Source organism: Pithys albifrons, chromosome Z (assembly GCF_047495875.1).
Source record: "Pithys albifrons albifrons isolate INPA30051 chromosome Z, PitAlb_v1, whole genome shotgun sequence".
NCBI lineage: Eukaryota > Metazoa > Chordata > Aves > Passeriformes > Thamnophilidae > Pithys > Pithys albifrons.
This window is the reverse complement of record NC_092497.1, coordinates 57,455,415-57,474,237: the sequence shown is the minus strand read 5'-3', so window position 1 is coordinate 57,474,237 and position 18,823 is coordinate 57,455,415. Positions and strand designations below refer to the sequence as shown.

The window sequence follows — 18,823 nt, the reverse complement described above, 5'->3', positions numbered from 1 at the left end:
TGACTGAGACACTGCAGCAAACAGGATTCCGAGCCAGCGTAGTGTAGGATAAGATAAGTGGTAGATCCTGTAATGGCCAGGCGTAGGGCCTGCCAGGAACACATGATGATCTTGGAATCACAGAATTGATTGGGTTGGAAAAGACCTCCGAGATCATCAAGTCCAACCCTTGGTCCAGCTCCAGTCCCTTTACCAGATCATGGCACTCAGTGCCACGGCCAAGCTCAGGTTAAAATCCTCCAGGGATGGTGAATCCACCCCCTCTCTGGGCAGCCCATTCCAATGCCTGAGCACTCTCTCTGCAAAGAATTTTTTTCTGCTCTCCAACTAAAATTTCCCCTGGTAGAGCTTAAGCCTGTGCCCCTTGTCCTATTGAGCTCACCCAAACCTTGATTTCTGTGTTTTTTATAATATTGCCCAACCAATCCCCCATTCACACATCCCTTCCAGCCTCATCCTGTCTCCGGCACATTCCGTCAGGAATTGAGTCTGGGGGACAGTGGGGCTCCATCATCCTTCTCATAGCACACTTGGAGGTCTTCCAGAGTTCTGCCTTCAAGGTCCTTGGCCTAAGTTTATGTCTCATGGAGAAAGTTTAAGATATCACTCAGTCTTCTACCTTGAAGTCTAAACAACTAATGGACAAGGGGGCATGGGCTTACATGACGAACAGAGAAATTTTGAAGAGCTCAGGCTTCGTTTTCCCACTTAAGACCTTAAAACTTTTTAGTTCTACTGCAGTACAAAGCAAAACAGATCATTACAGACCGTTCTCTCTGTGTGATCATTCTGGCCAAAACATGAAGTGCCCACATCCCACAGGGGCTGTTTCATCACCAGCTTCCCACATCAATGAGAGTCAACTAGAATGACATTACAACTCCATTTAGAAAAATAGACGTAGTATTAAAGGTAAAACACACAGAAAAAGGTCTCAATTTCTATTCTTTTCTGCAAGTTCTTCCTAATTTATTATCCCTGGAGACCTTTTATCAAAAGGGTTTTTTCCTTGCTATTCCTGTATCCCAGGTTTGTACACTGGAAATTGCTGTGGTGTTTTGAGCATTAGTGAAGTTATTAAATTAGAAGGGCTGAAAGCTGAGAAATTTGAAGAATATTTACTCAGTGTATTTTTTCATTCTCTGCACATGCATTTAATTCCAAAGCCTAATGAGACAAACATTTTTTTATTAAATAGTCACTTTTCTTCCCCTTACATAGGATTGTAGCTATTACTTTGAAAATCTGGACTTTCCTGGTCCATAGCTACAATCAGGATTAAATCTCTTATTTGAGAGGGAGCGGAGGAGAGAGACAGTATTGAGCAGGATATGCCTGATAAAAGGTAGCATAACTTTTATACTGGAATAAATAATTGGAATATTTTTATATTAAAAGACAAAGAAATAAATATTATCTACTGCCATACAACTTTGCAACTTTTTCCATCCAAACTCAAAAGCTTAGTCATATCTTAAAAGACTATTCAGCTAAGTTAAAAATAAAACAAACAAAAAACTACAGTGAAAATTTACTTTGAACCTGAACAAAATGTCTTAGGCACAGCATTTAATAAAATCCATCTTTTATTTTTTACATAAGTTGTTTAAAAATAGTTTTAGTAAGTGTGAAAAGCACCCTTTGGTTTACTTTTTGGGTCAAAGTCACTTTTTTGCCTAGTTAAGCTGAGTTCAGTAGGAGTTATGTCTCCTAAACCAAGGCTGAATTTGTGTCCAGGTGGATACAAGCACAGGAAAGAATTTGAAAAGAATTTTTGGAGGTTTTAGAGCTTTGTGTGTTTTGCAGAACTTGAGGTAGTGCCGACTCTGATTCAGAGCATGTGGAAGCAATAAACGGAACCATCCAACATGAAAAGTCATACCGTCCCTACACTGTGAGATCTAAAACTTACTGGGAAAGGGAAGTGAAAATTTGTACCTGTCTTTGACAAATGATGCATTTGGAATGCACATGTATAGGAAGAGTCAACAGAAAGTACTTGCCTAATGTTACTGTGGGTCTGTTAATTGAACCTAAGTAGGTTTATCAAAGTCAAAATATACTTTAATAAAGAAGGAAGGGAAGTGATGAAGAAGACACGTTCATAATCAAACCAGGTTACTCGCAGTTGCTCCAGTCAAGGTTCTCAAACTAGAGCTGGATCCAGTGACTTGATCTGGTCCCACAGATGACCCTGATTTGAGCAGGGCCAGGGCAGTGACCCTTCCCCTGGACTCTGCCTTGGGGAGGCCACACCTTGAGTGTTGTGTTCAGTTCTGGGCCCCTCAGTTCAGGAAAGAGATTGAGGGGCTGGAGCAGGGCCAGAGAAGAGCAACGAGGCTGGAGAAGGGACTGGAGCACAAGTGCTGTGGGGAGAGGCTGAGGGAGCTGGGGGTGTTTGGGCTGGAGAAGAGGAGGCTCAGAGGTGACCTCAGCACTGTCTGGAACTCCCTGAAGGGAAGTTCTGGTCAGGTGGGAGTTGGTCTCTTCTCCCAGGCACTCAGCAATAGGAGAAGGGGGCACGGGCTCAAGCTCTGCCAGGGGAAATTGAAGTTGGAGAGCAGGAAAAACTTCTTTGCAGAGAGAGTGCTCAGGCATTGGAATGGGCTGGCCGTGGCACTGAGTGCCGTGATCTGGTAAAGGGACTGGAGTTGGACCAGGGGTTGGACTTGATAATCTCAGAGGTCTTTTCCAACCCAATCCATGCTATGATTCTATGAGCAAGAGGTTGTTCTACAGTCCTCCAGAGGCCTTTTCCCGTCTGTATTACTCTGTGTTCCTGTGATCCTGGTTTAACCTTATTGCTTGTGGATTGAATGCAAAGTGTACGTTGAGGTCAAAATGTATGGCAATTAATAACAGAATGGAATAGAAAAAAAAATAGTTCAGTTGGAAGGGATCTACAGTGTCCAACTAGTTGAACTGCCTGACCACTTCAGGACTGACTGAAGTGAAAGCCCACTATGAAGGAAAATGTCCAGACGCCACGGACAGGAATCAATCACTTCTCTGGGAAGCCTGTGCGTGTTTGACCACCCTCTCAGAAAATAAATGCTTCCTAACGTCCAGTCTGAACCTTCCCTAGCACAGCTTTAAACCATTCCCACACATCCCAACACTGTATCCCAGGGAGAAGAGATCAGCACCTCCTTTCCCACTTCCCCTCCTCAGAGACTTGCAGGGAGCCATGAGGTCACCCCTCAGCCTTTCTCTCCAAATTAGTGAACCTCAGAGTTCTCAGCTTCTCCTCACAGGACATCTCCAGCCCTTCCACCAGCTGTGCCCTCCTTTGGGTGCACTCAAGTGCTTTAGCAACCTTCTCAAATTGTGCAGCCCAAAACTGCAGTTTTAATCAGTGTTTGCTTATTCATAACTAATATTGAACCTAGATAAGGCAGGAACCTCCAAGTTTTTGCTTTTTTCATTCTATTTCAAGTACAGTGTCATTTCAGTCTTTTGAATTCTTTTGATTTTCTGCTTTGCTTTCCTTTCTCCTTTTCAGTAGTTTGTACCTCAACATGTGCTCTGTGAGTGCTCTTTAAAAATGGCTACAGGCTCATAGTTAAGATTCATAAATAGTTTAAAATATTTTCCAGAGTAGTCTTTTAAAATAATCATGGAAGATTTACATATGATATTTTATGCCTAAATATATTCCCAATTGCCACCCGAAAGAATTAAAAAGCTATCACGAATCTGAAGAACAGGATGTTCAAATGGAATTATACTCAGATTTTGAAAGATGCACCAGAGTTTTAGTATTTGTATTATGCAATAAATAATAATCTTCTTAAATAAATGAGCAGTTTTTCCTTTTTTTGGAGAGCTGGATTAGAACTAGAGGTTTAGTAAGGGGTGTTCCCAGACCAAACAGGCTTCGCTGGAAGCAAAGATACTGTAATTATATTAGAAGAATTGTTCATCATGCCTTGCTTGTTTTCCCTTTGATTAAATAGAATGGAGACCTGCAAATGTGGTGCTTTGGTGGTATTTTCATTCTGCTTGGGCATAGGATTATACAGACCAGGCATATTGCACAAAAACAGGATTTCTCAAAAACATGTTGGGTAAAAAGAAGCATCCAGGCAAAAGTAGCCTAATAAACCTCCTTTTCAAGCTAACCTTGAGGTACCCATATAAAACACAAGAATTTCCTCTATTTCTCATCACTTAATTAAATCAAGGTGTTTCCCATTAAAGTCTGTCAATGACATAATCTTGTTTAGATCAGGGCAATTCTCACCAAATTAAATTTTTTTTATTTGAAGGCCACTAGACATCATAATTTCCAGATAAAAGCTCCTCTTTTCAGCAACCTTGAGATAGAAAAATATTGATCTCACTATCGCTTGTAGTGAGAGAAAAAAATGATTTCTACTCATGTTCAGTGTTATTTCAGAAAGTTAATTCACTAAGCAGGGGCAGATCACATGAAAATTTCTAATTTTTAGAACTCTGGACTAGAAGTCTATTCCTATATACCACATTCATACATTGCATGGCATAGTGACAAACAACTTTTCAATTCAGTTTGTTTTCATTTTTTTTCCAAGCAACTGCACTTTAAAACTGTTTTTGTATCAATATACATAGAATTAAAGCTTTTCCTAAGTCTTCAACCTCTTTTCTAATATAGATGTTCTCAGTATTTAGTGCACTCTCCTCTTCCAGGGCCCATATTTGATGCCATTCACACACTTACACATTCCTTTATCTCTGGATGAAATATTTGGTTTATTTTTTTATTCAACATGTTTTTCACAGTAATGCACTCTAGAGTGCTTTGTTGTTGTACCAGTTGATTTTAAGGGCTAAGTGAGGGAGTCAAGAAATTAGTACTTGAAAATACTCAGTGAAATTTGTCCTCTTCACATAAGCATGAAAAATTAAAACTTATTTAAAAAGAAAAATAAATGTGAACAACTGATAGAATGTACATCTTTTCTTCCACTGGTTCTTGCGGAACTGACTTTTTGGAAAAGTTCTTGGAATTTTTTCTTTAGCAAGTTACATAAAACATAAAAGGAGTTCAAAATAATTTCAGGACTTTTCACAAACATTTTTGTGTTTTGGTCTGTCCAGTAATGATGCTTCATTCTTCAAGAAATGCTAAATAATCACTTAAAACTACATTGCAGGGTGGTGGTATTTTGGGATTTTCAGGCATATTCAACCACTGACTTTCTGTAAGGATATTCTTGGGCCTCTGTCAAATCTGTTTGGAATAGGAGGTACAGTTCAAAAAGTTTAATGTGAGACAGAGAGTGCAACTGCATAAAGGAACTGGCCTAAAAATAGGTTCAAATCAGCTGAGTCCTCGTTCTGCCCTATTATCAGAGCAGCAAGAGGAAGCAGAAGAGCCCCCACAGTGGCTCTGCACTTCATGTCACCATTGAGGAACACAAGGAGGCCCTGCAGAATGTGTGACCACCACTCAGCCTTTTGAGGAGTCATTTCAGTATTAAATGATACTGTCATTTCTTTTAAGTCACGTCCTTTACCACCAAGGGAAATTTTGGGTTCTTCGTAAATTAGTGGCTTATGTGCAAATTGTTTTCCACTGAGACTACAGCATTGACTCCCCACTGCACTCCACAGTGCTTTTAAAAGAAAACACAGCAGAGAGAAGTTGTCAGAGACCTTGTTTTTATTTAGGAGCACATAAAAAAAAAGTTATGCCACAGCTTTGGTTGACTGGAATGATAGGCATACTTGAATTTCATCAGGCTTTTGTTTTTAAAACGGTAAACAAGTGTACATTCAGTTGTGTGCAAGACCAACACTGTCAATAACACAATTGCACTACATAAAATGAAATGTCTGAAGTCTACAGCTGTGAAACCCTTCATATTTTTGGTATTTAACCAGTATTGTCAGAATCAGTCTGCTGAAGCCATTTCTTATGTGGTAAACACTGAAAACAGACCCTGTGGCAAAGTGAATGCAATTATAGTTGCGCTGGCTCTGCAGACAGGTGAGAGCCCTACTTAAACACATTACTCATACCTATGTCTTCTTAAACAACTTAAACATAAAAGAATTACCTAACTTGTAGTTCTTACTACTCAGCCACTTGAACTTAAAAAATTGGACTATATTTTCATACATTTGGAATAATTGCAGTTCAGTTATTTTTCATGCCACAGATAAAATGACAAGAATTGCTTATACTGAATGATTATTCTATATAACCCCATAACTCCAAGTTCCACTTGATGTACGAATGCTTCTAACATCTCTTATAAAATCTAGATTCGAAGGAGAGAGGTATGAAAATCCCCAGGCCATGATGAATACTGAGTATTTTTCAATAGTATGCACTGATTTCTGGTGGTCCACAGACTTTCTCTACTCTGAAGGGATGATGATAAAGCACAGATGGAATATTTACAATTTTTAGAATAAACCTACCAGCAGAACAACTGTAACCATTTCTCTTTCTACAAAACCTGCTTTTTAATATCACCTTTTTGTAGAAACATATGGCAAAGAAAATAAAACTGTCTTTTTTAGTAAACAAAAGAAGGTTTTGATAAAAGCATATAAAAGACAGTTCTATCTGCTGGATGATGAACAGGTACCCGTATACAAGCACGTATACTAAATAATAAAAGGTGTATTTGAATGTTACAGATCTGATGTAAACACAGAAAAAAATGAGAGTAGTCAAAAGTGCTGATACTTTAACTCACTCCATCATGCCTAATTATTGCAGCATATACGATATAAAATAATTAAAATGCAGAAAATATCTGCTTATCTCCAAACCAGGCAAAAGAGATCTCTTTGGAAATGTAGTTAAATTAAAAAAAGGTCAAGATGCATGTTACTTTTCAGCCTACAGAAGAAATTCACAGGGAGATTATAAACTCCTGAAAATAGAAGCTTATGATCACAACAGACAATGCCTTCATTACAGTGACATCAACAGAGCCACTGTAACACAAACCATTTTTGTTTTGTACAGGTTTACAGTAGATATTTGAAGACATAAAAAAGGTTCATGTGCAGCTTTTCCATTAGAGGTGTGCAGTTCATCAAACTGATAAATACATTTCCTGAACTGTTTTAGAAAATGAGAAAAGACACTTGACCTAACTGTGCAGTGTGCACACTAGTTAACAACATATAAACTAAAGATTCTGAAGTGCACTGTGAACTGCAGACATGAATGGCTTTTGAAAGCTCAGTAATTTAGTTGAATGCACACTAAAAACCATTTAAGAAGTTGTTTCCAGTTTTTTCTGATCATTTCTTTTCAGGAGGAGTTTCACCACTAAGTTCTACATCTCTCTCTTCAAGAAACATCTTAACATTAGATACATTAACAGGAGATCCAGGGGCAGCTGTAGAGAGAGAGAGGAAAAAAAAGCGTTAGGTTTTACATTTAATATCCATGCTAAAAAGGCTCAAAAGCAAGAAAAATGCATGTTACCAGCACAGAAACAGAAACAAGCTACAGTATCTGATGACCTCATCACTGTCTAGAACTACCTGAAGGGAAGTTCTGGCCAGGTGGGGGTTGGTCTCTTCTCCCAGGCACTCAGCAATAGGACAAGGGGGCACAGCCTCAAGCTCTGCCAGGGGAAATTGAAGTTGGAGAGCAGGAAAAAATTCTTTGCAGAGAGAGTGCTCAGGCATTGGAATGGGCTGCCCAGAGAGGGGGTGGATTCCCCATTCCTTGAGGTTTTTAAACTGAGCTTGGCCGTGGCACTGAGTGCCATGATCTGGTAAAGGGACTGGAGTTGGACCAAGGGTTGGACTTGATGATCTCAGAGGTCTTTTCCAACCCAATCCATTATGTGATTCTGTGATTCTATGAAATAGAAACCCAAGTGAAATTTGGTCTCAACAGCACAACCACCCAAAAGCAGAGAGTGTAGCTGGCCAACAGTTCAGACTGAATATACTGGTGATTGAATGGAGAGATGGCCTGGAGACAGCTGGAAATGCTGTCATACTTCACAACAAAACCCCATGAATTTTCAGGCTATAGAAACTGCAAAAATTCAGAGGATAAGGGAAAGTAACTGTTAACAGTGTTTTACTGCTACAACTATTTGTGCAGTGCTACGGGGTTCTTGCTGACCCACAACATGATCCCACTTCCACAGACAGGGAATCTTCAGAAATAGCTGCCCTACGAAATCATGTAAGAAAGATTATACTGCTGGAAACAGTCAAATTAGTCATTCTGCCTCTGACAGAGGTGACTTACATAAGGTTGGTTTCTCTGTTGCAAGCCTTTCAGGCAAAGTTTCAAGTGGAGTTGGTTGAATTTTTGCAGGGGTGTATGTATTTAAAGAAATTTTTCTTCCTGGCATCATGTAAGTTGGAGAAGCTGAAATGGAGGGGAAAAAAAGAATATACACATCACTAATAATAAAAATGCTTTCATCCAAGCCAAATATCAAAAGCAGCAGCCACAGGATGGTGTATCTGCCCAGTGATACACACAACACAGTTAACACACCCATTTTTGACTTTGGTGTCAAAACTTCACAGCATTAAAGAAAAATCTAAAAATCTCCTTTTTACCTCAGAAACCACAATGAGCTCATGCTGCTGAGGCAGCTAAGCTGAATTGCAGTAACAGCTCTCTTGCCAGGAGAGTGGCAAAAGCATTTAGTGCTACTTCTCACAGGTTATGAGGATTGCACCTGGAGAGGCATTTAGTCCAAAAGGTCTATGAAAAGTGCATGTAATACATTTCCAGACAACTGTTCTAGTTCAGCAGGTGGGACCAGTTTATCACTGTGTGGGTGTGATCAAAGCTGTGTATTCTAAACCCTCTGTGCCATTTCCCAGGAACTGTTAACAATGGACCATTTGCAGCAGTTGCCCAGGGCACACCTGACCCCTCAGGCTGTGAACTGTGTGTGAAAGACACCTGTGAGAGCTGTGATAACTCCCCTCCAGGGAGTCCTTGGCACCTCCACACCCACCTGAGGGGTCATGTCTGCTCATGGGCCATCAATGATTCCAAAATCCCCCCTGACTCACAGAGTCAGATCACCCAGTGTGGAACTCCCCGCCCTGGGGGAGGGACTGGGTGCTCCCAACTGGACCTGAGGGTGCATAATCTGGGGGTTTGAAGACCTGGGGGACCATTGGTTGGATCCAGGGGAGAAGCAGAACCTCGACAGGAGGAGACCACCACTCTCGACCAGACTGTGACCACCACCCTTCACCAGACTACAACCACCATCTGCACCAACAGGTTCTTCATTTCCTTTGGCTTTGGACTTGGGCGAACCAGGTGGGGCTCAGCACAGGGGCCAACAAACCCCTTTGTGTTTGTGCCCAGGGTGCTGGGTTATATTGCTGGGTTTTGTGGGTTAAAAGCAATTTCTCTTTGTGCCATTGCATTTATTGTAGTATCATTATTAAATTGGAACTCTGATTTATAATCTCTTCTGTGTTGTGTTCATTTCTCCTACTGGTTTGCCTTTAAACCAGCACAACAACCTCCAGACAGTACAGAAAAAGAGCAGGAGAGCCAAACACCTGTGGTTTCAGTTGCACCAGGTCTAATTTCCAACAGCTCCTCAGTAAAAAGGTGACAACCCTATATTAGGAGTATGACAAGGGGTTTTTAAAGTATTTTTTCTGTTGTGTTTTCTCAATTCTGAACGGATTTTCATGACACATAAACTTCCTAACCAGCATTTTAAATAGCTGAGAATTTTCATATACCTGCAAACTGCCCTGAGCTCTTTTCCAGTAACATAAGTTTTCTTAAATTGCTCACCTTCCTTCTCAGATAGAGAAGGCCTGCCCTATCCAATAGCTGCTGATTAAAACCTAAACTGTATAAAATAACAGGGAAAAAATCCTATAGCAGAAAAAAGAGGAAAATCCTAACAGATTTAGATAAGCTCTGTATCAGTACTTGCAAGTACAAGTTTTCTGACCAGAGCATGAGTTTTTAGACAATTCCTCCAGAAGATTTATTTTCAATCACATGACATATTAATTATAAGCATCTCAATATGTAGATGACCTAAATCTGACAGAACTTAAACCACTTCCAAAGGCACAGCAGTAGAATCACAATGGGAAGTCACTTTCCTGGGCACATGCACCTGGATAGATCTCAGCTGTGTTACCTTTCAAGATCATTCAAACTTTAAACATGTAGAACTGCTAAAAAACCAGGTAACTGCAAGGCACTCTACAGGTGGAACCCCAAGTAATATTAAAATAAACAGGAAATAGCACAGTTTTAAGTGTAAATGCAACACTATTCTGCTGTGGTTACTGCCACCAGTACAACAGTACTGCAAATACTGCTGGAAATGGAGCTGGAACTAAATAAAGCTGGAAATACAGCTGGAAATGAAGCTGGAAATAAATAAACCTGGAAATGAAGCTGGAAATAAATAAAGTTGGAAATACTGCATGCTCACTAAAAAGCATTACCTGTGACTCAGCTGACAGTGTGGACAGTACAGAGACATCAATGTAATAATAAGGGAAATAAACCCATTAGGATTTCATGAAATCCTTAATTTACTACCCCAGTGAACAGACACATTACTGCAGTGAATCATGACAGTATCCACACCCACAAAAGGATACTGCAAAATTTAAAATTATAGTTTATGTACACTTTCATTTCCTTTAAAAGCTGTATCTTAAATTGTTAGCTGTAAAACACTGCTAAGATTAATCAGACAATATCTAAGAATTTAAAATTAACAGATTTACAAATTAAAAACAGTACATGTCTCCTGTAGACTTTCCCTTGATGGAGCAGCAACAGAGGCAAGAAATTCATCCACCTGCTTCAGAGACAAGGAATTATGCAGAGTTTCCAAAGGGCAAATAGAAGGCACCATGGAATACAGTTCAAAACCTAAAAGAAATATAATAAAAAAGAGAGATTTCCAAACATAAGACAGGATTTGAGATATTGCATATGAAAGTATTAATGCATGATAAAAAGCCCTTATTTTACATTAGCACATGCAGACATAGGACTCTTGAAATCATGGAAATTAAATATTATAGGAGTTGGAACAAGATGGGGCAGTTTCCAGGGTATACTACACTAAAGATACCATGTAACACACCATGGGACACAAATCCCATGTACACATGAGGTACATGTGTACATATAAATTATTCAAACATTAGAACTGTGCTCCCAAATCAGTTAATAAAAGATAATTTTCCTTTAAGACAAACTTTGCAAATCACTACAATGAAAGGTCAGGAAACTGTAGTATTTCTCCTACTCACTTTCATACTTGGCACAAGACTAAATGGTAACTCATTCATGCAAGAAAATGGGATAGAGCTATTTTGTGAACTGTTAGCAGACAAGAGCTAAAAATGCTACTTCTTCCAAGAAATAAATTTGCAGAATTCACGTTTTATTGTCTTCAGTATTCTGTGAAAACAAACTGTTGCCTTTAATATCAAAGGAAAACCACTGTTAGCATTTTTGTACCTTGAGGTTACATGTTTTTACTTTCTAAGACAGATTTACACCTACCTTTATGCATTTAAAAACAGTACTTAGGAGACTAGAAGTATCATATATTAGAAGTGGTAAGTAAAGCAACCCAAAAATCTAAAAATTTATTGGACTTTGCTTTTCCATGTTAGTATTGCTCATACACTAACCATGCATATCTATATTACTAACAAACTAAAAAGCATTTAAACATCTTGGCTAAAACAAATCTGCAGTTCTCTAAACTGATGCAGGTTTGGTAACTCAGTGAACAGCTCCTCACCCAATTGCATTTCAGAAGAGGAAAATATGTCCATTAGTGTTTTCAACATTCAGCTGTAACACTACAACTTTGCAATTCAATATTGTAAGTTTAAGATAATTAAATGAAAAAGCAATAGTGAATGAAATAATGTTTAGAATTTCAGTTCAAGGTACATTTATTAGAGATAGCATTATGACTGTGAACTGTCCCTTCCCATAAAATAATAAGCAACACCATGTTCCCCACTCACTTCCCATTAGTTCTTTGCATAAAGAAGTAATTCAACAAGATTTCAACCCTCAAATGCCTGTATTTATATCTTTATTTTTAGATCCAACTTGGCCAGTACTCAAATTTCAGGGACAATCACTACAAATACACAATCACCTGAAGTGTACCCATGTCAGCTTCACTTACATTATTAACAAAATGTTTCATTTCATAAAAACTTGGGTTTTGTGTACAAAAGAAACACCACCATACAATTAATTTCTATTCTCCAAAAAGGCAGTAGCTAAGCTTCAGTGTAAGCACTAAGATGTTTGGCATACATATTAATATCCTAAGTAACTATTTGCATGCATGCAAAGCGCAAACCCTTTCGTTGCATTACAGTGAAATGTAAGATTTGTCTTTATCGTGACAGAAGAGTTACTATCATTTCAATGGCAATTTGCTTTTCTAATTTTACAAATAACCAAGTGGGACAATGTCAGGTTAACCTTTTAGTAACTATTATTGTCATAGTGTATGTTACCAGAAAGGAATACCAAAATACACCCAGGCCCTTAACAGAGAAAATTTAAAAAAAGGGAAAAAAAAGAAAAAACTTTTCTTGTTTTAAGTCTTTCCCTACAAACATTTTTGTTGAGTTTTGACAATTCTGCTGTCAGTCAGTCACATCCCAGCATGTTGTATCTTTATGTCTAAGGGATATGGCTTAAAAGATACCCTGGAAATTCTGCAGTGTTTTATTTGAATATTTCATGATAAACATTTTACAACGTTATGAGAAATAAATGTGAAATTTTATGAAGAAGCTTGACAGTATCGCTTTTAAAAAGGCAATTTCCTGTACACAAATAGCCTTTGAGCTTTGGCTGTATTTATTCTTAAAAACTCAAAATGCAAGACAATGAAAGGGTTAACGCAGCATCTCAAAAAGCCACCCTGCTGTCTTAGATTCAAAAGCTATAGAGACATACCACTGGAGCCTAGAAATTCCACAGAGGAAATGGACCAGCACCTAAAGAGGTGTGGGTGTTCTGCAGAGGCCCAGAAAATAAGGTAAAGCACTTTCAGAAGGTACTTGTTTCACCATGTTCCTTGAACTAAAGATGGGGGGGTAGTCTGAAATGAGTTAAGAGGGTGTGATAACAACATAAAAATTAGGAAAAAAAAACAGAGTGAAAGGGACAAGGAGAATCAAAATGATAGTCCAGAGGACAGACAAAACAACATCAAGATGGACGTATGTTAGTAGAGAACCCTTGGAAATCTCCAGTACACTCAGGGTTCATAAGAGCTCGCACTGCATGCATTAATCTTGTCAAAGATGTGTGGCAAAACTGCTGCATTAAATGAATCAGAACAATCAATGTGATCAATTCAAGCAATTTAGAACTTTTTTTTTAAAGAATGCAGTCACAAAAAGATAGTGCTAAATGGAAAAAAAGGTAATCATATTATTAGACACTGATACTCAAATGCAGTTCCTACTTTCTGACCTTGTGTGTTTTGGAAATATTATTTGGTCTGAGTATAAAGCAAAAATGGACTCCTGACTTTCCTATTTGAAATAGGACACTAGAATTGGCCTTTTAGATCAAATACAGTTTGAATGGTATTAATTCAGCCTTACTGTATCAGTTTCCCTTCAAGAAACACTGCAAAAAAGTTATTATGGGTTTGAAATGAATATAACAAAAGACTACTTTGCTTCTGAGCAAAGACAAACAAAAATTCAGTCTTTTTTTTTACTTTGTTTCTAAGCAAATATATTTTGAATCTATCATGAAAATATGATGATTTCCACTGCAATTTCAATATCATCACCATCACTCTATTCAGCCAGCAATCACCCACGTTTTAAAACTCCAGCTAAGAAATCTGAAAAAGCTTCGTTAAGGTCTGGTGGATGCTGAAGATTGAATCATGAACAGGATACATTTGGGGCCTATTTAATCAAAGGGACCTGCAAAATGTTTTGCTGAGGAAGAAAAAGACATACCTCTGTCCTGTGTGTTAAACCAGACCTTTTTTGCAAGCTGAAGACAAGTTAAGTCTCACTCTTGAAGCTCAAGAGGTCAATGCTGCTCAAGAAGTCACAGCTCTCTTGCTGTGATTTTTAGTGCAATATTTAAGTAATTTGCACATCTGATGAGAACAGAGAAGCATGACAAGGTAAAATAAATTTTTGTCCCATGACAAACATAGCAATTTAGAAGGAATGAAACCAAAGCTTTTGCTTTAGTTTTTTTTAATTTACCATCACTGTAAAGAAGAGAGTCATAAACTCTAGTTGTCAGTTCAGTGATTTATTTTAGAATTGGGAGGCTCAGGGAATCAGCTCAGCAGGAGGAAGACAAAGAAGAAGCAGCAGCTATCAAGAAGTGTAATGTCCAATAAGATCAGATTTCATTCTGTATTTATTTTGTACTGTACAGTCTGATCATACAAGAAGTTGGGGAGAATAATTTATTACAGAGATCATGATTAACAGTAGCACTTCATTCTTTATCAAGGATTTTTCTGAGGAATGAATTTTGATGTTGTATTTATACTAATGAATGGTAAAGAAGGGATTTAGGATATCTAATGATTACAGATATATTTGGGATTGTGCTTGAAGTTAGGAACAACAGACGGTTGGATGATACTGTACACCCCATAGTTGAAATAAAAATAAAAGGGATGAAGCAAGGAACCTTTTGTTTTTGTTTTCGTTTTTAAAATAAAAGCAAAACGTACCATTGGTTGGGTGTCGAGCAAATGAGATAGAAAACCTTTTAACAGCAGAACCGCGTGTGGTGTCTGAGAAAGAGAAAAACAGGTACCTGAAATTTGTAACAGCTACCAAAAGAGGGAGATTTTAAAATAGGAAGAAGGAAGACAAAAAAGAAAAGATGAGAAGGTATTAGAACTGAGTGGCATGCAGAAGGGACCAAGGAAAAGGGCAAAAATCTAAACTGAGGTTAAAAAGAAGAATATTTGGATTGCTGGGAACTACAAGATGTGTAATGAAGTGTATGAAAACAGGCAGAATGAGCTGGTGATTCTGGCATACAAGGTTATTCGGGTTAGAGTTGAACACTGAGTAGTGAAGTGGGGGGGAAAACAGCGTGAATACCGTTTCACCTCAGAGTTATAAAGGTGTGCTTTGGCATCTTTACATTCCAAATCTACTGAGAGAGTTTCTTCTCTACCCCAGATTATCCAAAACTGAAAATCTCCTGCTCCTTTGTAATCCAAACCCCACCAAAAAAAATGTTAGGAATCCTAAAATTTTCACCATCAGTATTTAACTTATTAGTTTATAATCTCTTTCATTCTTCATATATGTTCCAAGAAATTTATTTAATTTAAAAATCAATTAGCAATTATAAAAGCCAAAGTTTAAAATGATTAAAGAATTTACACCAGAAAGTTTTAGTCTACTCAAAAAAATGCACTTGCTGAAATCTCCTGCCACGCCTTACAAGCCTGTGAGCTGGTGGTTCAAATCCAGACAAACAAGAATTAACTGTGCTATCAAGTTAAACACAAGCAAACCTATGGGCAAATAAAGAAGCAATAGAAAGTCATAAAATTAATACTAAGGCAAAATATTCTAGGATTCCACCAAAGTCTTTAGGAGTTCAATGTGGCACATGGGTTTGTGCGTGCATGTGCGAGAGTGTGCACATACCATCTATGAAGCCAGAAGAAGTCAGCTTTTTACGATGAGTACGAGCATAATCCTGTAGGTTAGGTGCACTTGAAGAACCCCCGAGCACTGAGGTGCTAAACAGGCCCGCACAGTGAGACCCTGATGGGAGTTAGAGAAAATACATACAACAACCAGGTGTTCGTCCATTCACATTGGGGATGCATGCAGCATGCAAGCACATGGCTCTTACCACACAAAAGGCAGCTTTTGGCAGTGCCTTGGACAGGTTCACAATATGCTTGTAATGTCAGAGTGGGACTTGTAGGCTGAAACTACCATAATTTATTGTGCTTCTACTCATGAAGCAGCACCCTCTGCTCTATGTGCAAAGAGAGGATTGGCTTTAACAAAGTGAGTTCTTGTCCTGTTTTCACTTTTGGTAAAAAAAAGTTACCGGTTAGCATCAATGTAAACATAAACAAAACAACAAAGCAAAATGAAGATGAGGATGATGATGATGATGTGAAAGTTGTGTGTTTTAAAACCTGCATTTCTGGAACAAATATAAACTGGAAAAATACTGCTCACTGCTTTCATCCAAATCACCCTTTGAGATGACAGGCTACAACGAACTACTCATGCATTTCCACAGACTCAGTGTGGGGATATTTCCCTTCTAACCCAAATAGAGCGTTAACCAAATTGGAAATATTCTATTCATATTTCAGCTACCATTACTGATAATTTTACAGACTGAAAACACCTAAAAGTTCCATCAAGTTTAGCTTGACTTCCTCTCCTGAGAAGACTTTTGCACAGTTCCATGCAAGTGACAGTACTTTTGTTACAACTCATCAGAATGGGAGTTAAACAAATCACTGAAAGCCACAGACAAAAATATAAAAATAACTTTTGTAATCATCAACCATAAATGAAACTTACATACAACAATGAACAAAATGGAAAAAAATGTTGCAATTTTTTTCCTTTACATTTTACTACTAGTTGAAAGGAGAAGCTGTTTTTCACTCAGAACTTATCTTTTACATTTTTGATAAGTAGCAGCAGATTTTCTTTGAAAACCAGCTGTCTGTCCAGTGATGCTTCCATTCATTACTTTTAATGATCCAGTGAGGGGAAACATTACTAGCACATGTGACCAATCACAGCCAAAATAAATTGGTGCCTGGTCTGTGGCAAAAGCCTTTCACACCAAATATAATACCTTAATCTACACAGAGAAATACATCAATTTTCACAAGCCATATTGTGTCACACAAAAGAAAAGTCATTTAAACTTATCAAGCACATAATAAAAAAACACAACTTCAATAAACAAGAGCACCTGATGTATGCATTTTACTAAGGGAAAATATAATAGGAAGAAAAGTATCACAGAAAGATTAGACACACAAAAAATACAGATATTTACAAAGAAAGGAAAAGCTACTTCTAAGTTTATGCATGTAGCTTATGCATCTTCTGCACTTCATTTTTCTCATGAAAAGACAAACAGGAGAAAAAAAAGCAATATTGATTTACAGTAGTGCATGATTTAATTTTTTTTGCTTATGAGTCATATGTATGCCTGTTTCAAAGAAGCAGCAGAAAAGCACCACTTGAATTAAAAGAATTTGAAAGAACTCATTGAACTCATTGACTTATAGCATGATTCATTCTAATGCTGAAAAGAAGAAATTATTTTTAGGAGAAGGAATATGTGCAAACCCCTAATACTATCGAGAAAGTTGAGGTTTGTTCCCCATCCCCCCTCCCCTCTGTAAACCATCTTCACTTTGCTCAATTGCCCACAGCAGACAACAGAAATTTTCAAGAAAAGTGTTTTAACAGTTTCTGGTGCAGGCCATTTCAATCCAAAAGATTCCTGCACGTTCCAAAAACTCAAACAGAAACTACATTATCATAAAAATCTACTTTATGTTAAAAATAATTCTGAGCAGTACAGAATCAGTAGTATGAACAGTCTCAAACAATTTGCTGTTTTCAGTTAAAATTTATTTTAAAAAACTTTTGCTGCAGAAAAATTGTCCAGTTCATAGGCAGACAATCAGCATGTCATTGATACTACTGGGTCCTGTTAATAAAAAAGCTGTTCAAAGAATATACAACTGTACAGAACAACAGGTAGATGAAAAGCTGATAACATCAAACAAAATTTCAACTGTAGGCACATACCTAGACCACTCTGCTTTTGTTCCAGAATAGTTCTTGGTGTTCGTAAGTTACTATTGCTTTCTGAGAGGACCTGGATATAAAAAACAGAAAAATAAGGGAAAGTAGAACAGCAGCATGAAACATCCACTTAACTTGATACAGCAGCCTGTTTCAGACAGACACGTGTTAATAAGCTGTATGATAAGTGTTAGTAAAAATATGTAAAGGAAACATGAAAGATCATGCAATATCCCCTTCTGAAGGGAGTCCATCTCACATATGAGTTCCTTGCAATGAAGTGGTGCAAAGCAAGCATTCAGAATGAGAAAGGACACAGACCAAGACCGAAATGAGAACAAACATTTGAGACATTTTATTTCATTTTACCAAATGCACTCTCCTAAACTGCGCCTGTATTGAAAAAAGGAGGGGAGGGAAGGAAAGACAGACAAGCTATTGAGGACATGATACAATCACTGATCCATGCACGGGCTCAATCAGTGTAATCTTCAGATGCTCACAGCCCTTGCTGATATAAACTTTTCCAGTGTAAATCGTTTTAGAATTTTCCGTAATAAATTAGGAAATTTTCAAAGAAAAAGGATATGGTTAACAGAACACCATCCATTGTCATACATGTAAACAATATCTTGACATTCTGAACATCTTTAGATCTTCACTGGTACTTCCAAAACATTTGGTGGTTTTGGTTTTTTTTTTCCCTGTCTTCCCCTCACCCACCAATATAAAGAACAATCTTCAAAATATTGTACAGGTCAATGGATGATGTCCTGTGTTGGGAGTTTCAGATACCTCCAGATACAGAAGGCAAGAATTATTAGTGCTAGAGTTTTTTCCCTGCAATAGTTAATACCAGGCCACTGAAAATATGATATATGCAAAACAAGTTTTGAATAGCAAAATGAAGTACCAAATAAATTATTTTAAATGGTATTGGTTGCAATTATTATTTTTTTTTTCAATTTACCTACCACCAAATTAAGCAATGCTGGTTTTAAAGTCTTAAAGGACAACTAAACCAAGCAGAATTCTC

At 37.8% G+C, this 18,823-nt stretch overlaps 1 protein-coding gene across 1 annotated transcript in view; it reads right to left on the bottom strand.

Moving 5' to 3' along the window:
- Window positions 1-5,629: 5,629 nt before the first annotated feature.
- Window positions 5,630-18,823, bottom strand: part of PPIP5K2 (diphosphoinositol pentakisphosphate kinase 2) — a 54,389-nt gene continuing 41,195 nt past the window's right edge. The window contains exons 26-31 of the mRNA XM_071581224.1: window positions 17,791-17,860; window positions 15,634-15,753; window positions 14,697-14,759; window positions 10,727-10,858; window positions 8,219-8,341; window positions 5,630-7,346 (exon numbers count right to left, since the gene is read on the bottom strand). Coding sequence (XP_071437325.1) covers window positions 7,249-7,346; window positions 8,219-8,341; window positions 10,727-10,858; window positions 14,697-14,759; window positions 15,634-15,753; window positions 17,791-17,860 — 606 coding nt within the window. The 3' untranslated portion in view covers window positions 5,630-7,248. The remainder of the gene's footprint in view (window positions 7,347-8,218; window positions 8,342-10,726; window positions 10,859-14,696; window positions 14,760-15,633; window positions 15,754-17,790; window positions 17,861-18,823) is intronic.